This window comes from Triturus cristatus, chromosome 7 (genome assembly GCF_964204655.1).
Source record: "Triturus cristatus chromosome 7, aTriCri1.1, whole genome shotgun sequence".
NCBI classification, from domain to species: domain Eukaryota; kingdom Metazoa; phylum Chordata; class Amphibia; order Caudata; family Salamandridae; genus Triturus; species Triturus cristatus.
Window position 1 is genome coordinate 1,066,451,737 of NC_140590.1, and position 20,790 is coordinate 1,066,472,526.

At 45.6% G+C, this 20,790-nt stretch overlaps 1 protein-coding gene across 4 annotated transcripts in view; it reads right to left on the reverse strand.

Moving 5' to 3' along the window:
- The window catches only part of SH3PXD2B (SH3 and PX domains 2B), a 339,606-nt gene that overhangs the window by 259,618 nt on the left and 59,198 nt on the right, over positions 1-20,790 (reverse strand). For all 4 annotated transcript variants that reach the window (XM_085618152.1, XM_085618150.1, XM_085618151.1 and 1 more), the window contains exon 2: positions 4,519-4,599. In XM_085618152.1, the coding sequence (XP_085474278.1) occupies positions 4,519-4,599 (81 nt within the window). The remainder of the gene's footprint in view (positions 1-4,518; positions 4,600-20,790) is intronic.

Below are 20,790 nucleotides of genomic sequence, written 5' to 3' on the forward strand. Positions count from 1 at the left end.
TCCAGTGAGTGGGACCAAAACATGTCAGGACTAAGATTTACATAGTTCACGCCACAAAGTCACTATCACTAGCTCTTAACACGAAAAAGCAACAACACACAAACCCCATCTTAAAAACCTTCCAATGGCACCCTGAGCAGTATAGAATATGAATTCAAAGTCTATTGTATCACTCCCAAGATCCACTGACCTAAGAACCCATTCACCTAGAAGCCGATTCCTTGTCAAACGCAGCCAAGATTCATTGATCAGACAGCAGAGGCAGTGATGAAGTATCAAAAGAACGGAGAATGGCCACTCAGGGAAAGTATTATGAGAATGCACTCAAACTCCGCCTGGTATTGAGCGTGTAACACCAGATTATCATCCACCTATTATCTAACCTGGGGAAACGGTCGGAACAATGTGGCCTGAGCCACGTGTGTCCGAACCACGCAAGCGCATCCACGCTTGCCTTAATCATGCATATGCCTTAACCATGCATGTGCGGACTAGATGTCTGGAATGGGCGGGCCCAGGAAGAGGGAGGACCGGGAGAGGACACAGTGAGGTAAGTGGGGCTGGGCATTTGGTGGGTGGGGGGTAGATTTTAAGGGTTGGGCGTAGTTTCCAGGGCGGGGGGGGGGCGGGGGTAGGTTTTAGGGCCCGGGGACATATTTTATGGATTGTGGAGGTTTTTAGGGCTCAGAGGGTGGAGTAGTTTTTAGGGCTTGGGGGGTGGGGTCAGGCAGATTTCAGAATGGATGGGAGCAGCTTTAGGTCTCGGGCGGGAAAGAAGGGGTAGATTTTGGTCAGGGTGGCCTTTTAGGGCTCAGGGTGGGAGCCAGGGATCAAATTCGTTTTTTGGTCGTGGGGGACGTTTGAGGGCTCCAGGGGGGGGGGGGGGGGGGGGGGGGAAGGGATCGGCTAGTTTTTTGTGCTTAGGGGGCCGTTTAAGGGCTCAAGGGGGAGGCTGTGGTTGGGTTAGATCTTTGCCCAGGGGGGCGTATTAGGGGCTCAGGGTCGGGGCAGGAGTCTGGGTAAGGGGCGGGGGAGTTGGGTTCAGAGTAGATTGTTGCCCAGTGGGCGTTTTATAGCGCAGGTCGGGGTAGATAGGTAAGTTTTAACCACACGTCTTTGCCATACAAGCACTAACAATGCATATTTTGTTGTAAAGGCATATACGTAGTTGAGACTTGCGTCGTTAAGACAGCGTTGGACCTGCATGCGTGGTAATGGCATAAGTGGTTCCGTCACACAATCTCTAACCTGAGTTCGAACAGCCAGAACATAACCCAAATAACAAACGAGAAGCACCATATCTTACACTCTGATTCATGATCGACCCCAACTACAGGATACAAGATTGAGCCTCCCCACAGATTCAATCAGCCTCATACTCGGAGTTGCTTGGTTGCATTGATAAACAGGAAACATTACATGGAACCCAAATGGGCTAATTAACGCATTGTTAAAGGCCTCGCTAGAATAGGCACCAGATAAGATGCTGACTGCTGTACAGAACACATTAAACAGATAAATAACTAATGAACCACAACTGCTTCACTCTCAGTAATGAGCAGAACAAGAAAGTGATGAGTGGCTTGCTTAGACTAATCTCTGCCACAGGCAATTACACTGGGCTGTATCCAGTCAATCACTGATTTACTCACCATACCACATCAGACATGAATCAGTCATATGCTAATCAGTCTTGGTCCAGCTCCAATAGAAAAAGTCCAGAACGAACTTCCAGGCCAAGTCCCCTCGGAAAGGAATAATCTGCCTATTTTTGCGTAGTCAGTGCAGTGCTGCTCGGCGCTTATCTCACAATGAGCACAGGACCCACATTTGGGCACCCCCTTCACATCTAGCACACAGATGAAAACAAAGAGATGATGGGTGGATTGCTTGAATTAATCTCAGCCACTGGTAATGAATTACACTGGGTAGCAACCCAGGTCCTCTTTTTAGCCCACCACACCACCTCGTAGACTAGCCTTTCAGTAATAGTATTTTTCTGCAAACAAAGGGGGCCTCAGATAGAAGATGGGTGGAAAAACACACGCATTTGTTCAAGACCAATCTGGAGAGTTAATTACGCGCTGCTGCTGGCAACTGACGACCGCTAAGATGGCGGCCATGTTTTACAACATTATTTTACTTTTCTATTGTTGGGAAACATAACTTCACACCGTTTCACTGAAACTAAAATAAACTGCAAGCAACAACTAACACCATCAACACATTACACGACAACAAGAAGCAGGACACTAAACATAGCTAAGACATATGGATCGAATTAATACATAAAGAATACGACATCTGAAGTAATGAACCATGTATACTGCTCACAAACTCAGGAGAGCCACATTTATAAACAGTTGTGACTACTAGGAGCAACCTCCTTCAATGTAGCCCCCACATATGATGATCTACAGCCCATTTATGGAGACCTATGCAGGGGCATCATTCTGTAGGAGTCTGCATGCAACAGGCCTTCCCCTAGGCATGCCTCGCCTTCACTTCTGACAAACCTACGATCTCACAGGAATGGTGCTAAAAACAACAATGATCATGTAACTAATTAAGCCAGCTCATAGCAGAAGACCGAATCCACTCATTCCAACACAAGGCGCTTAACTTGTGTGCAGATCCAAACCACAGAAAGGCAAGAGACCACACACAACCAGGTCACACAAAGAAGCATGTGTGCGCGACACTCTAGTTGGGAGCAAGTTAAATAAATACACACACGACAGGCTGTGCAGTAGATGAACATTCTCGTTTTGCAACGCACACATCACTAAATATCTACAGCAAATCATGCCGAGGAGCACACTCCACAGATAGGAGAGTTAGGAAAATGTGGATATAAATATTTGAATTCCAACACACCACGGATTTCTTCCTATTCCCACTAACTTTCACACCATAGTGCAAACTTTGCTTTACCCATGTACTGTGCAAAAGGTTAGCGTGAGGGGAAATATGCATCTAGTGGTAAAGATGGCCAAAGGACTATGCTTGAAAAAAGTGCATATATGCGAATGCACAGCTCAAGCGACATGAAATGTATGGTAGTGTTCATTCAGCACAATCATTCACGCACAAAGTTATCAGGCCAGAAAAATTGATGCTGCTGCACAGTTTCACTCATCACGTGACCTTCCAGGGAAGAGCCACTGTCACACGTGAGCAGGAAAGACTCCCACAGATTAGGTTTCCAGCTCAGGCGAGAATGATCTGCACAGCTGGACCCACAAAAAAACAAAAATTTAAAAATAAAAATTAAAAAAAAAATCACTGGTAAAAACTCTGAATTAGTAAGGTCGACAATCCTCTGTCCCTATAGAGTTAATGATCCTTCTGAAGGTTATGAAGAATTTGGCAGGTTCTATGATCGGAAATTCAAATAAATCCATTGAACTCTCATTGCCACAGCTGTCCTAGTCACAGAAGAAAATGAACACAGAAGAGGACTCCAGATGATTCCATTCTTAATGTGGGGAGGGTTGGGGTGAATATTTGGGAAGTGCAAGGGGTCCAAATATCTACTAATCATAGCTGCACCCCATCTCCAAGGCCTTCTCCTTTTACCTTCACCTGGTGAAAACTATCCCAAGGTTGGCTGCTCTGAATTATGCTTGGGAAATTACTAGTTTTATTGAGTTAAAGCACCAAACAAAGTCATGCTTCAGACATCATGTTGTGGGCCATCCACTGCATACCCTCTTTAGACAGCGGAAGTGGTATCCTGCCTGACTGAGTGTATTGCGTGTGAGGTGACGTGGAATGAGGGAGTGCTTAGAATACTCGGGGTTTGAAAAGAGTGTGCAGGCTAGCAGCTTGGACTCTGGCTGAAGATGCCAAGCCGACAATATACATCATACTGAGGCTCTACATCATGACATGTAACAAATAAAGATGTGGCTGAAAATGTGTGTGCCGACTTCCATTATGCAGATTACCCCCAACACAGATACTAGATGTGAAGGAGATAAGAAGGTGTGGAATATGTTTATTAACTGGTAGACGCCTTTCCTCAATAAGGGGCAACTCCACTTCCCGAGCAACCCACTCACATTGCCTCAGCACCCTGCTCACACTATTTCAACACACGTACATTACAAAATGGTTAATTAGTGACCTGGAGGAGCAACCCTGCTTATGGAGCTGGCAAGCATCACAAATAGGCCTGGGTGGAATTTTAAGTTTGCTCGTGAAATTTGCTAAATTCTCGAAATTCACATTTCTCAAAACATTTAAGAGATCATGCAATTTCAGTAAACAAAAAGAAAATGTCTCATGAGATTCAAGCAGGAGATTTTTCATGTACAAATGTTTCACCAAAAGACATTATCCGCCTTTTTTGACCCAATGTAAGCACCTGCTTAAAAAGACGTTGCTTGAGATACCGGAAAAGGCATTTTGCAGTGACAATGTAATTTTCATGGAATTCCACAAAATTTCAAGAGAATAAAGGACTACTTCGTTTACAGCTAAATTTACGAGGGCACAACACAATGCCGTCCTTACCTGCAAGTCGAAGAACTTGCTGTACCGTCTGTAAATGACTTCCGTGTTGCCACTCGACCACGTAACCCTGATGATGTAGACCTGTTGGGGGAGAAAAAACAAAAGCAAGCATTTAATTCAAGTGAACAGTATAGCAAACCCTTTCATCAGAATGGCAAAAATGGAACCTCATTCGATCCTCCATTTTGCAACCATCTCTCACCCCCAGTTCCTATTTCACCTTCCCATCCCCTATTTTACACTATTAGCCAACACCCCACCCACTGAGCCTCTTCTATTCTGGAAGCACTCCTCCCTGCCACGATGCACAGTTTGGAGTCAGCCTGCAATGTACATATTCATCCAACCCCAACAGGGAACGCCTTTGGCTGAATCCATGTACATGCTGACTTTGGTTCGCACACAATGCATATGGAGTGCGTGATGTCAGGCGCTGGCCCAGAGTCAATGACCTTGGCCCTGTATCACTGCACTCCTCAACACATCTTGCTGCAGCCATAGTGATGAGAGTTGTTGTGGAGACATTCAGATTGGAAAATATATGGGAGCCACTCCTGATGGGCACCACACCCTCCTCCAAGGAGTTCTCAATTTATCACTTAAAGCCTTTGTTAAACTGTGCAGTTTTCTTTATTTTGGCACCAAAATGCTTTATTCTGAACATTCAAAACACTCTACCACACTGCAATTGTTAATCACTGGATCACCTCTCCCACAAAACTGGCCTATTTGTTAACACGCTGACCTATTTTTCCCACACCCTTTCCAACTCACATGCAAGTCAGCTCTCTTCCGGGCACCCGCCACACTGACACTGCCTCAGTGCTAATAGTTGGCCTAGAATCTCGAGAATCACTTGCGAGTTGCTTCCACACTGCTTCGGGGGTATTAACACTTCCAGATCGAGTCTGACAAAGACTTGTAAATCCTTTCTTCAGACAAAAAGAGAATTTCCTTTTTCAAGGACACCCATACCATGGATATTAAAGATCTTGTCCTAAAAATGTCCTCCCTCTGATCTGTCCCACTGATGATGTTATTGTTGTCACCACCATGTCCAATAAATGTTTGAAAGAACTTCTTGAAGGGTCTTTGCTCAATGTAAGAGCCAAAGTAAAGAACCTAAACTTCTGGCTATATGGTTTTCTAAAATTCTCGTTGAGGGAAATCTTTCATACTAACAACTGGAAGCAGTCGCCCTCCATTTCTTATGCAGGTAAACTGAAGCTCACAGAAATGTTTATATGAGAAATATTTGCAGTGTAAAGTCCACCCACATCAAATTGCTGTTCGAAACTGCCAAAAAGAAGAAGAAACAAAAATCACTGGAATGAACTTTGCAAAGTGGTTAGGCCAATAATCCTCCAACGTCTTTCAGAGTTGATGATCCTTCTGCCAGGTAGGAAGAGTTTGTAAGGTTCTGTGATCAGAAAGTCAGATCAATTAAACTCTCATTGCCACAGCTGCCCGAGTAACAGAAGAAAATGAACCTCACTAGTAAATCCAAGGAGAGTTTGCTTCGTTTTGATGACATTGTGGATGATATTTTGTTAAAAACAATTATTAAAGTGAAGCCCTCTCCCCTTTTCACTGACACGATTCCAGCAAATATTGCCACAGGCCTGATCTACCTGCCAAGTAGAGCAATATTAGTCAACCTCTCTTCCTTGCACCAGATGTGTTCCCAGACTGTCTTAAAATTTGCTAAGTCACCTTTCAGTGATAACGTTTACTGTAGACTTGGGTGAGCTCAATCATTTTTTATACAGTCTCAAATGTATCCTTTCCTACGGTTATTAAAAGTAGTGTTACTAAGCAGCTTTATCAACATATCTCTAATGACAATCATTTATATTAGCCTCAATCAGGGCTTTCGGAAAGTGGTATAGTACTGAAATAGCCTTAAACCTAGTAGTCGATGCACACCATACTAATGATTCTGGAAAGTGCTGTTCTCTCGTTTTCCTGGAGTAATTTGCTGTTTTTTATATGGGAAATCACAATACACTTATTAGCGTTCTTCAAGATCAAATGGGCATGGATGTCGTAATCCTCAATTGGTTAATTTCTTACTTGACTAACTGATCTTAAAAGCTCAAACTTTGGAACTGCTTTGGAACTCTTACAAGAGTCTAGTCTGGCCTCAACTTTCTTTCATCTCTATAGAGAATGTCCGGTTGTCCTACTCGATAAACCTGGAATCCTCAATCATCAATATGCCGATGATACACAGATAAGTCGCTATACCTTAAGATGTCTTCTCATAAGGACGCTTATTCCTCGATCAAATGCTACAAACAGTCCAAGAGTGGATGCCGTCTCGTGACATGGAACTCACTACACTAAAAAGCTAGTTTCTTCTTCTCTCACTTTTGAACTCGGCTTTACAGGCCCAAAACTAGATTTACCCATGCAACATTCCGGATTGAAAACCTGCCATCACCAACAGTGCAAAATTCGGAACTTTATTCTGAAAGAAAGATTTAACCATCAAACTCAAATAAATGGGATGGCCTATAATGCACATTTCCAATTACGACGGTTGTAGAGGGGATTTGCAGTTCAACTAAAAACAAGACCAAGGCACTCCAATCTTTTTCATCGTCTACAATTGGTAATGACAACTGCCTGTTGACTTAAGAGAACACCTCACTCGCAGAAAGCAATCCTGGGAGCCAGCTGTGCACTTTACAACTAACAATAAAGGTTTAATCACAACTCCTATATTAGTGTTGTCGGTCAGTCTTTAGAATGTATTCGGCTTAGTATTGTGTCATCGATGTGCAATGTACTACCAGCTATCTTGTTGGGGGGGAATGGGCGGGGTTGAGTTTTTTGGGAAGGGTTAGTATAAAGGGAGGGAGCTTTGATTGTCTTAGGCTTTTACAATTCATCTGCCATATGTGCATATGTTTCTGTTGACTACGGACTTGTATGCAAAAAAAAAAAAAAAAGGCTTGTGTTGGCTGACGTTTTATGTGCATTGCAGTCTTCAACTTGTGATGTTGTTCCTTTGTTATTACAAGCTGCCTAATAAACAGAAATTAAAAATAAATTAAAAAAATCACAACTCCTGCGCTCGGAGCACTTCAATGGCTCCCCACAGACTTAATAGCACTCTACAAAATGGTATTCATGACCCATTAGGTTCTACCCATCAGTATTGGACAGCAAAGCTGAAACTATCTGGGAGTCGAAGGTAATTACACGAGCAGAGTCACTTCTTATAGAAACTCCAGCATTCCAAAAATAATGTACAATGTCCAATCCTTCTTCGGTATGTAACCAGAATTTGAAATTCTCTCCCCCAAGCTTTACAAACCACGACCTCTCTGATTACTTTTAAAAATAAGTTTAAATTTCTTTTTTCACTTTAAGACACTTCCATTTTGTTAGTTAGTTGCATTTCTTATTGCACTGCCCGTACTCCCCCTCATCATAATGTGTCCCCCCTCAACTTAATTCCAATCTTTAAGTGCTACAAGTCTTCTGCCTACCTCCTCTATCATCCCTGCCATCTTTATTTTGTTTTTAAGGACACCTTTAACTGACTTTCTTCTGTTGCAAACACTACTAGGGAAGTCATCCTGATCCTCACTGAACTCTAAATGCTCCAAACTCGCGCATTGTCACTCTCCAGCGGAAATGGATTGCGTTTTCTTGTACTGTATTTAGACCTAGAATTTGTTCCTATCTATTGTGCATAGATAAACTGTATTTTGACTCCCCTAAGGTATATATTGTGCTACTATATTCAACCCACAGGAAAAACCTTTTCTGTGAATTCAGGACATATGCAAATACAGGCCTCGCATAATTATAGAAGTGTAGCCCATGTTTAGTTCCCCGCAGTCTCCGCTTCCTGCAGGAAGGTGTGGGCAGCTGCCCTCAGAAGTGGTGACTGGCACATTTCGACAGGATGACATGACTCAAGGTGCATCTTGAAGGAGGAGTACCAAGACAGAGGTGCTTTCCAATGCCTTGTGCTGAGTCCCCAGTACCTCCCACGTAGTGTCTGGAGACAGACTCAAAAGAGTACAGGCAGACGAGGGCTTCGCGGGATGCTGAGAGCCCCAAAGGAAAGTACTGTATTTCCAGCACAGTCAAATGTATGAGGGGAGGATTGGGTAGCACCGCGGATACCCCTGACCCCGAATGGAGAAAGCAGCATCACCGCCACCAGAATCTGAGCAGATTACCATCATGTGGCCTAACAGAGGTTTACTGAATTTAGCACGCCAATGATATGGGTGCACCACACATTATAAAACAAATAGATACCCATGGGGAACTTTTTTATTTGTAAATGGATGCCTATCCCCAAATGTGACCTACTTAAAGTCCATTTATACTAAGAAAAAAAAAAGTCAACAAAACCGCCTCCTTGCAGCTCCTGCTGCAGAAGTTGAAACCCTCCATCCCACCCATGACTTCACAATCGCAGTACCAGCACTGTGCCGTCCCATCTTGATGGCAGTAATGCTTTTTCAGTCTGACCTAGCAGTTCAGCAGAGAAGCCCATGCCGCCAGGGCAACAGGACTGGGAGAGCAGCAGTCGGGTGGAGTGGCCATAAGAAAAGGGAGATGGTGAATCTTGCCGCAGCCGGTTGCCTTATACTTTGTGATATTGGTGGACATCCAGAGCAACTCACTGACAAAAGGAGAGGAAGTTAGGGTGATGCTTGGGGCCAGCCCAATTTTTCCTTTCCTCAGACACAAGGAAGGGACAGGGAAGAGTGCAGGCCATATATCTCCACCAATAAGAAGAAGTAGGAACCAGAGATGAGAGGTAGCTTACCTCAAGACAGCGTGCATCAAACCTTCCAATGGCCGCCTCAGCTTTTTTTTGACAATATACATGAGGTTGAGCAGTATATGAATGACTTATGCCAGCTCACCTGCCTTTGTTCTACACTAATGCGACCTCCAAGAGCTGAAAAGGACATGACCAATGGAAAGAAGGTGGGAGCAACATTGAAAGAAGAGTTCAGGTTAGATCATGAGAAAAGACCTTCATGAATGCAAATGATTTTCCCCAAAAAACCAGTCTTTCATCGTTACAGTATTATAAATATGGTTTGAAAATAGGCCAAAAAATGCCTCACATGACCATATGTCACATGGGATAGGGACGCAGTCAGCCCACCAGGGGATGCAACGAACTGAGAGGAAAAGAACTATGGCACTTTCCCAGACAGCAAATAATCAGGACAGTGAAAAACTGCTTTGCTTCTGGTTCCACTGAGAGAGGAGTATTTTTGGCTAGGGGCTTGAGCAATCCGCCATAGACAATGGATAAGGAGGGTTGAACAGACAGCATCTCATTCACTCCATCGCCCGAGACAAACAAGATCAGAGCTGGCTAGTACATAGGGTGTCTCAACCACTACCGTAGCTAATCAAAACAAAGGAAGAGGCAGGCAACATCGCCCCAACAACCCAATGACAAGCAATGAATTAGTAAATTGGAAACACTGTTATAGAGGACAGCTGGCTGATCAAATGGAGCTTGTGGATGAGTGGGAGAAAGACCACCACTCCGCTCTTAACTCGCATGGAGTAAATACAATGATGCCTGCGACTGGCAACAAGTTGTTTAATGTGAAATTGATTGAATACTTTCCTATCAGTTTGGTAAAGTAACGGAGCCCCCTGCAAAAACTGATAATACCCAGGCAGGGAAATAACTGTATGGAAAGAAGTGGGAAAGCACCTGGCACAGTGTGTTTATTCTATAAAAACGCCAACTCTAGAAACTAACAAACCATCTAAATAGAAAATACAAATACAAATGAAACAATAAAGAAGTTATTTTTTGGAGAATTACTTATTAAGAATGTATTCTTTTAAATACACAAGATTACATTTGTTTTGATATATGAAAGATATACATAAATAGATGAAAAAGAATAAATAACCACAATTAGTGACATACATGAAAAATAGCCAAAAAACATGAAATTATATTTTCTTAACATAAGAGATGAATTTATGCACTTAAATACATCACATCTTAATCTGATACATTCTATTAATTTAATTAACAGTATTTAGTGCTAAACAGTAAAATCTAATCAGCTTGTTGACAAGCTATTGGCGGCAGGGTGAATGTATCAGATTCCACCCCAGTTCCGGCGAACCAAGACCCCAAAGGGACCAAAGCAAAAGAACCGGGGAAAGAGCCCAGAGCTCCCCAACAGGGAAAAAACCCCAGCCCCCTCCCCAAAGCGGACTGGAACCGCAGCCATGCGGAGAACACCACCACACAGGGGTCGTGACACCACGACAAAGAGGCCGACCAGCCGTCGCCAAGCAGGAGACGGAATGCAGACAAGGGGCAGCTGCCAAAGGACCAGGGGCCTCCATCGGAAGCCCCAGGTACAAGCCAAAAATGAAAGAAAGAAATGGCCAATGTGCCAGGGGCCGCACTAGAAGCCCCCGGCACAGGCAATAGGAAATGAGGCCAGCAGCCAATGTGCCGAGGACCTCCGCCAGAGGCCCCAGGCACAGGTGACACGAAAGGAGGCCAACAGCCAACGCCCCTGGGACCGCCACCGGAAGCCCCAGGGACGGGCAGCACAGAGGAGTACCTGGGAAGAAGAGCAACCCAGAGAATCCAAGGAGAAGAGGGGACACGAGGGCAAGAGCCTGTCACCCGGTACATAACCATCGAAAAGGGCCGGCGCACCCATCGCAGCCAGGCAACAGCAGGACAGACAGCAAAAAGCGCCTCAGTAAAAAGACAGGCGGGAGAGCAAAAATATATAGTCCCAAAATACTCCTAGACAACAAGAGGCAGGAGCCCCCCCCCCAGCCGACTCCCAGAGCCCCGGTCGTGGCCAGAAGAGCAGACAGCCATGGGCAGACGGCGATAAAGGCCCTAAAAGGAAACAGCTAGGCCACAAAGTCCAGGTGGCACCGCCGGATACCCACAAGCAACCAGCTGGAAGACAAGAGGGTCAACAAGTAGGACGAACGAAGGAGTAAACACCGGAAAATAATCCCAGACACCTGACAGAGGGCCGAGGCAAACAGCAGACCAGGGCAAGGGCCAGCGCCGAGGAACGCCGCAGGCGCCCAAGAAAGTGCACCAACGGCATACAAGAACATCAGGAAGAGCGAGGGACCCCCAAGTGGAGACCACACGTGCCCAATGGAAAAAGGGCTATCCAATAGTAACAGTACCCCACATAGGGTAGGTCACGGCACCAGAAGTACGGGGCCACTCTTAGGGAAGAAATCCCGCATCAGAGAAAAAACTGGAAACCTGCGGCAGGAACCACAGAGGGCTTAGAAGCAGCCAAAAAGAAAAAAACAAAAAACATTTTGTGTCAAAAAAGGGCCGAACCAACAGCCAACTGAAGAGACAGGCCAACCCAGGACCCCGAGGGCACGGCATACCTCACAGAAGGTATAACGTGCATCCAAACACCAGAACCCAGGACGAGTGGGAGAACACCTCCCACAACGACCCAGAGGGGCAACAAATCCACCTACTGATGGGTAGGAGGAGGAGGAGAAAGATGAAGCTGAGCAAGAAGACGCTGAGTGGCGGAGTCATCATGACCAGCAAACAGGAGGGCCCCGTCAAAGGGAAGGTCAACCAGACGTTCCCAGACATGTTCAGGAAAAAGAGCATCACGGAGCCAGGCATGGCGACGGAGTGCCACAGAAGTGGCCATAGCCCGGCCCAAAGCATCGGCAGCATCCAAGGCCGCACAAAGAATAACCGCGGCCAACTCTCTACCCTCCAACACATGAGTCCGTATGTCAGCTTGGGCACCCTCATGAGACACATGATAAAGAAGAGACGCCACAGAGTCCCACAGACTGGAAGTGGCCCTGGTCAATACACACAAGGTGTTAAGTGCCCGTACGGCCGCAATGGAAGAGGCAAAGACATTACGTCCCCACAAATCCAACCACCGGACTTCCCGAGACGGAGAAGACTACACCTCCGGCTAGCATGGGAAGGCACGACTCAGAAGAGAGTCCTCAGTGGAGGGGTGGGAAGACAGACAAAACGGGTCCAGCGGGGCAGGGCGATGGCGACGCCGAAGCTCCCGAGGCACCGGGTCACCCGTGGCAGGGCGCCCCCTAGACCCCAGGAGAGAACCGTGGAGCGACGCCTCAAAGCAAAGACACAACTCACACCCACCAGGGCCCTGGTGGGGACCTGCCCAAAGATATTCCGGAGGAAGCGGGACCACAGGCACACCCATCTGCAAAATGCCAGGGCAATGGAAATGGCCTGAACAAAGTCAACACTAGCCCCCGTAGGTGGCCGCGGAGGAGAAAGCAATTCCTTCGGGGACGACGACAGCAGGGAAAGCCGCACCTCCTCATGGCCAGGGGGAAGCGGCCAGCCCCAGAAGAGCGGGGTACCCACAGATGAACTAGGGGCCACAGGGACACCAGGCATCCGTGAGGCACAGAAAGGAGGGTGCGGGGATGCAGAAGGCGAATCCAGCCCCGGATGCCGGCGCGGCTCCGCTGAGGCCATAACCGGCACCTGCGCAGCGGCGACCGGCGCTAGGGGAAACACCGCGGCGCTGGGCCGACTTCCCCCCACCACATGCTGTCCACAAGGGCAGGGCGGGGTCGGCGCCAGAACGGCGAAGGAGCCGCGCCAGCTCTGCTGCAGGCGGGGCAGCCGCCCATGCCGAGGAGCGAGGGGGAGCACCCCCGGGCCCCGCCTCCGCCCTCCACTCCACCGGGGACGAGTGCTCCCAGAGCCGAAGCGGCACCGGCTCGAACTCTGGTGAGGCAAAGGCCTGCTCAGAGGGCTGAGGGGAACTCGAGGACAAGCCCGGAGTCCCGGCAGTTACCTGCGATGTCACAGGGAGCCCCGTAGGGATTCGTGACGAGGCAGGGACGACAGGTGCTGAAGAGGGGAGCCCCGGAGGACCCCACCTCGACAACACCACCTCCCTACCATCTGAAGCCAGAAAGTCAGGCGCCGAGGCCGGAGCCGCCGGCGACTCCACAGAGGGCCCCGCGCAAGGCAAGGGATCCGTGGGCGTCTCAGAAGGTGGAGGAAGGGCCAAGGACGGCCACAGCACCGCAGCGGAGGCTGGCACAGGGACTGCAGGCCCTTCCACGCCGGAAACCGGCGGGGAGGGATGTGGCGGATGGGAGCGCATGCCCCAGAGGGAGCAGGCACCCACCGCGAAAAGAGGACAAGACCTGAGAGATAAACGAAAGGACCTACCGACCAAAGAGCCACGCCCCAGGGGCCGTGGCGAAAGCGATATCGCAGATGAAACCGGCCAGTTCCGTACGTTGAACGGGGTCCTCACACAGGCGCGCACCAGAGGTACACGCCAGAAGCCCGAAAGCAGTCGCACACTGTTCCACCAAACGCCAAGGCGTGGAAAGGGATAGAAGGCGCAAACAGGCCAGGACACAGTCTGGATCTGCGTTGTACGCAGAAAGAGAAAAAACTGACTTACGTGCCCTCGCTGACGTCATGGACGCATATGTCGGCGGGGCGGAGTCGCGTGGTGCAGATCCTCCCCTCTCCGGCGCACAGGGATGCTATGGCAAAAAGTTTCCGGATCCAGTCTCACGCCTGGGGATAATTCTACGCTAAGGAATCTGCGGCTAGTAGTCTCTATCAGATCTTGGGTGCATTGATTGGAAAGGCCTGCTTGAATTTGTGTTCCTTTTTTCACTTCTTAGTCTGCAGTCTCATTGTGTTCTTGCTGCAGGTGCACAGAGATCCACCAGAGACAGTGAGATTGTCTACAAGATAAGCAGGTGTTCTGGCCATCATCGTTTTGTGAAAGATGCAGCTGGTTTTGAAGATGGTGTGGATTGGCAAGGGGAGTCAATAGAGTTCCATCACTATGGTAGTGATATGATCATATTTCTTCAAGCCCTAGATGAGCTGTGCTGCAGCATGTAGGATGCCCCACATGAGTGTCAATGTGGGGTCTGGGGGGCCATTGATTAGGGTATTTCCCCCATCAGATGTTAAAGTAAGAGGACTTGAAAAGTAATTCTGAAGCCACTTTCTGGAAGAAATTATTTGATTTTCTGTCGACCAAAGAGCTGTACCAGGTCTTCTTTGTGTTGTTTTAGCAATTTGTTTCTTGACGGAAAGTTGGTGCTCAGGATGAATCCAAGTGACTTGGCATTCGATGAAAGCAGGGGTTCAAAACTGTCAAGGTTCATGTCACTGAGCCAGGTTTGCACTGTATCTTCTTTACTGTTATTGGAAAATAACAGGAACTCAGCCTTGGTTGAGCTGAGCTTCAGGTAGACACTGGTCATTCAAGTCTGGATGATGTGCAGACAGTATTTGAGACGCAGTATGCCTCGAGCAGAGGAGGCTTTCAAGTACAACTGTGCATCATCGGCACATTGATGAATCTTGATACTATTATGTGTGTACAGAAAACCAAGCAGCTTCATGTATAATTTGAAGACAACATCAAACAGTATGAAGCCGGGGGGAGAGTCTCAACAGTTGATAGGGATCTATTGATACCTGGGCGTGCCAATGTGAACAAACTGGTGTTAGTTGGAAAGGAGAGTTGGCCGGATTTGGCAGCCATGCCCCGGGGCAGGTAGAGTAAGTCACACTTAGAGGGAAAGCGGTTACGTTTGAAGAGAGGTGGGACCGTGCGGCTTAGTTGATTGGCTGTCAGGTCCTCGGGTGGGTGCAACAAGCCCACACATTTAGAGTGCGTCTGCTACAGGATGTTAGGGGGGGTTGGATGATCTTTGCATTATTTGCTATAGACATGGCCGCCTCTGGCTTCAATAGTGCAACAGCAACGATATGCATTGACTCTGCAGAAATACAACACCACAAAATAGCTTGATACTTAATTGGATTGCAAAGGCCAGGCGCTGATAAAAAAAAAAAAAACAGGAAATTATTGTTTTTGCAAGGATATCCTAACATGGTCAGAGGTCATTGTCTGTCACCACAGATTTATACGCATGGAAAGTCTCTCCTGATTACCAGCCCACATCAATCAACAGCTTCTCTTATTGAATTGAAAATAGGTGCCCGCCGGTATGATAGCATCTCATGTGCATCCTGACTGAGAAAAACTGCTCCCCCCCCCCCCCCCCCCCCCCCAAGAGTACAAAAATATAGCAACTGAGAAAAAGTCTGGTTGTCACTAGCATTAGTGGGTGGAATAGAAAAGTTATGTAGCATGTTTTGTTGTAACCCAGACTTGGAACTACGGGCTTCACTTCTGTAGTACACCGCTCCTCTGGCAGGGTTGGGCACATCAGAGTAATTGAACAGTATTCTTAGTGGGTTTTTTTTTTTTATTTGATTTTTTTTTTACACAGGGGAGGGGGGGTGTTTGTTCGGGATCATGAAGTCAGCCCCAAAGTACTAACATTTGATGGGCTATTTAGTTGAAAGAGGTGTATGCATTTTACCGTATGAGTAGTCAAGGCACTGTATAATTGTAGGACAATATACTGAAATAAAATTATAGTACTAAACATTCTCAACAATAAGACACGTTTGAGATTTAGGGAGATTTCCATGAAACAAGAATGTCTCCATGGCATCCCCTGCAAACTTGAGGCAGAATGCGGTTCTTGGGTACAAATAGTATCTCACACATCCAAAAGAAGTTTAGGCAAGAGATGAAGGATCAACAATAAAAAGAGTTTAGTTCATACCATGGCTCTGGGGTCAATCTTGAATGAGCCATGACCATCGCATATCTGTGGTATGGCCATTAAATGTTACTCCTGATTGGTAACAAAGGGTTGCATGATGGTAGCCAAGAGGGTGGAGGAAAAATGGCCCACACTGTTTAAATGTAGAAATGGGCTTTACACTCCTAGTTGGAGTACACGAACGAGCCCTTCTGTGCTGATTCCTGCATGGTTTACCCCAGTATTTCAACCAAAATCTTCCTACTTCTAGCAGTTGAGGTCTCCTAGTGGCAAAATCCTGGCATGCGGTAATCCTGCAAACCTTATATTTCCAATGAAGAAGGTATCTTTTGTAATTAATCCCTTAGAATGTATAAGCAACTCTTTATGAAGGCCTGATGAGTGCTACTGTAGATGTATTAGAGTTTGTGCTCCCCAATGGTAATAAACTACAATCCGTTGTGTGAACTGGCCTGGAGTGCGTCATTACTTCTAAACACCTATTGGTTTGGGTTATTAGATGATCTTGTACTGACTTCCATCCACTTAGTGAAAACCCTAATGACTAATATATTTTTTGATCAACTATGAATAATTGTGGGGAGCCATATATTTTGACTACTCTTAACCTACAATCACAAAATTCAAAAAGAATAATTTTAATGGATAACACGCCATTCATTTCTTAATTGTTTTTCCAAACCACGTACACTCTTGATATAATAACAATAGAAATTCTTTATAAAGGTGATTCTAAGGGAAATAATTCAAACACGGGTCTTCCATCATATACAGCAAATCCATTATTAATTAGCGCAAGGTTTCTGTGATGTTCAACAACTGATCTTGTGTTATTTTTCCTTACATTCTAATATTTTAAAATCCAGCATCACCAATACAACTACAGCCAACACATGTTTTTTGATAATAAACCACTTACTTCAGGGCAAAGAGATTAGGTGGGTGGTTATTATTCAAGATATTAACCATTCAATATCCCACTTGATTTATTCACAACCAGCATCTCTCTCACTGCTGACATTTTAGAGGATATACGTTTACCAGTTCAAATTGATCTTGTCATCCTCGCAATTTCTAGAGGTAAAATAACCGTAAGAATCCATTCCAAGAATCACTCATAGCCATGGAGAGAAGTTAATCCAATCGCCTTTCTATCCGAACCTCTTCAATCTTTTATCAGAAAATCGTGACATCTTCCATATTGCATAGAGAGCCTCACCCAGAATGCTGTTCCTGGATGGGAACCGGTTTGTTTGCAAGGTATAGTATTTGAGGGAATCAAACCAAATTTCCACCAGCCGAGACTGCACAGTTGAGATGGATTATATATCAGGTAAAACAGCCCATCTTGGTTTGACACATGGGATTGAACCAGGTTTGTGTTAAAAGAAATTGACTTGTGAGATTGTCAGTAATTTCTGCCAACAAGTTCTGCACGGAACAAAGTGGCCGAACAGACTTCATGAAGGAAGCATGCTAGTTTGGTGGTTCTGAGGGGGGGGGGGCTGCTTTAGTAGGCAGCTTCTAAATGGATGTGAGGTTTTTGTGCTAACATTCGTGATCATTTGTGGAATAGTGGTGGGTTTGAGTGTCTCTGATTTTGCAAAGTCAATGGTCCAAGTAGTCAAGCAGTATACAAATATCGGATCATGGCACTGTATCCTCAACTAGCCTCTTCAATTCAGAGGGTTGAAAATCATACATGAACCATTTGGCGTGGGTGTGAGGGCAATGAGGATGAGTATAACAAAAATGGAATATTGAAATGTGAAGAGAAGACAGCATGTAGTGCATGCAAGTTCTACTGCAGGGAGGAAATTGTTGATGTGAGAATGTTTGCAGGTGCAACGATTCGTAAGAAATTATCAGAGGTGATCAGTATTTGGTGAGCAGAGATGAGGCCGTCACATTGGGTGGCCACCTTGATCTTGTCTGCGTTTGAAACACAGGCCACCGAAAGTTTGCTGGTGAGATCATGAGCAGCTGTAAAAAGCATCTGGTTCCGAATCTCATTATATTAATTCCCTCCAGCCATCCAACAACAGATTCCCCTGTTAATCCACCACTGTTCTTCTCAAACAGGCTGACTTGGATTTCAAGAGGACTTCTACTGAAGAACATGTAATTGTGGTAACTATGCTTCTTGTTAAAGTCCTTTTTCCTGGGCAGAAATTGTATCTCAAGACTTAGATTCAATATACTTATTTAAATGTGCACGACCAATATTCCGATAAATTGGAGATCCCTGTTATAAATTATTCTAGTTTTGCACCATCCCTTACTTACAGAAAATATGTAACTTGTTTCTTTTCCATTTAAGTTCAACCTATCCGCCTCCCAGGATTGCTGAATATGACCCCAGTGGTGAGACTGCTAAAAACAGGGTTCGGCTGCTTGTTAAGGGAAGTTTGGAGATCTATTCAGAACAAGATCGTGTGAAGTTGGATTTATCCCAACTGAAAAGATACACAAACCATTCTGTAAAAGGGAAAATAAAATTCCAGTGGATTTACAGGTCACTTGCTTCAGCATCAACGTTGACGTCTGTGATGAAAATTTAATTTGTGGCTCTAATTGTAGGTGAAGTTCTACTTTGGCTCTGCACAATAGAGGGCATTTAACAGATAACCATAAACAGATGGGTAGAAACAGAGAAAATGCTCAAAGAGGATGGGTAGAGAAAGATACAGAAAACTGTGCCACGCTCCCCGATTGGAGAAATGGGGAACCTGGCAAGATAAGGCCACTGTATCTTTACTCTGAGTGACCTGGGCCGATGGTGCGGGCAGTGTTTGAAACCGTTCGTAGGATGCTTGTTTCTGGTCCAGGGCAAACGTGACCTGGCAGTTCGGGATGGACTGTTAAAATGGGGAGCTGGGTCAAGACTGATTTGCATATGGCAGGTTTAAACATGAATGGCATGGAGAGCAAAACAAAAGATGCATTTAGGTTCAGATCACTGTCCTGGGGAGAAAGTTTAACATTGTTCAACATTCTGTCCAACAATTGTTCTTTTTGCAGTGGTCCGCGTCAATGCCATTAGGAGATACAAGTGGTGATCGGGGCATGATATGCCTAAGGAACTTAAGGGCGAGAAGAGTTTTAAGGCTCAGTAGTTTCCAACAGCAAACATCACAGAAAGCCCCTCTCCTACACAGCTATCCTTACAAATTCCCACACCCTTCCCTTACAGGTGTTACTACTCAGGTGATCCTGCTAATAAAAAGGGAGCTGGGCGTACAGGCCATCACTTCGCTCCGGAGGATAAACTGAATGCCTATGCGGAAGTAGATGAGTGCCATCAATGCAATTATCCAATTCACAGTGTCATATCCCCCTCCTGTGTGGAGTGGTTGCCAAGAAAAGTATTTGATATCTTGGCAAAGTCTCCAAAACAAGGCACGGTGGACAGCAGCAGGTGGTCTGTCCTTCACAAGGACAGGAGACATCCACAGCCATCGAGGCGTTAAGATTTTGGACGGCCACTTCCACAAAGTCAATGAGAAATTCTACAAAGGACATGATCAAAAGAAAATCGATTGATCAAGAAACTTGTAGACATTTCTGCAAACCCTTTCTGACCTTTACCTGCAGCCCTTTACAGTGCTAACCCTGTAAACCAATTCACTTGTGTCAGAATGTCACAGATCAACAAGAAAACAAAACTGCTACTAAAGAATTAGAAGAGAATATGTAATGAGGAGGCTCCAACCTCCATGTCTAAAACCACCTGACAGATCAAATTCCACAGCACTCACTGCAGCTTCACCCCTCAACAAAGTTCTCTGCGGCCTGCTTTGGTGAGACTTGGTAAACATTCAGGAGAGAAAGAAATACATATTTGTACAGCAGCTGTTTTAACCAAACAAGTTATCTTAGGACAGTGGAACATGTTACTTGCTTGTTGTACAGAGATCGCTGCAGCTGATACGTAAAATCTTCTCACTGGAATTGGGTCAGCAAACTCGAGATTACATCTTTTACCATAGTCATACCACTCGCCACTCTCCCTTTTTTTGAGTACACTACAGTAGTTGTTGGGAAATGTTAGACTTAAGCCCCCCAAATCTCACTTAAAAGATACACCCTTCACTCATGGTTGCGGTCCGTAACACAGGCCTTGGTGTTATTCAGAAATTTGCAGGGGTGCATCATATTCACCGTTAGTCAGCACCCGCATATTAATCGATGTAGGCTAAGAAGTGCTATAGAAATGTATTGCTGTAATCGTTTAACATAGAGGTGATTAGAAATGTAATAATGCTTTTTGTGAAGAGTAACGTTGCAGGTTATTGTGAATGTATTTGGTAAATGCATAATGATTAGTTTATGTAATACAATGTGTTAGGTTAAACGTGTGCTATGTTAAAGTTACATGTGCAGGCTGCTTATTCACGTATATGAGAATAATGAACTAATGCTTAGAGTGTGATTTAGTAATGTGTTTAACAGTGTAAAGGCCTGATCGCATATACGTCTAAAAGAGAAAGGCCTGTTCATTTCTTATGTTAGCTAACATCGTAGGCCGAAAATGATTTCCCTTGGTAAAGGCTTTGGGCTGCAGGGAGATGTAAAATCCTAGAGAAGTGAAATGTTTTTCGTTCCCATGTTTCTGTT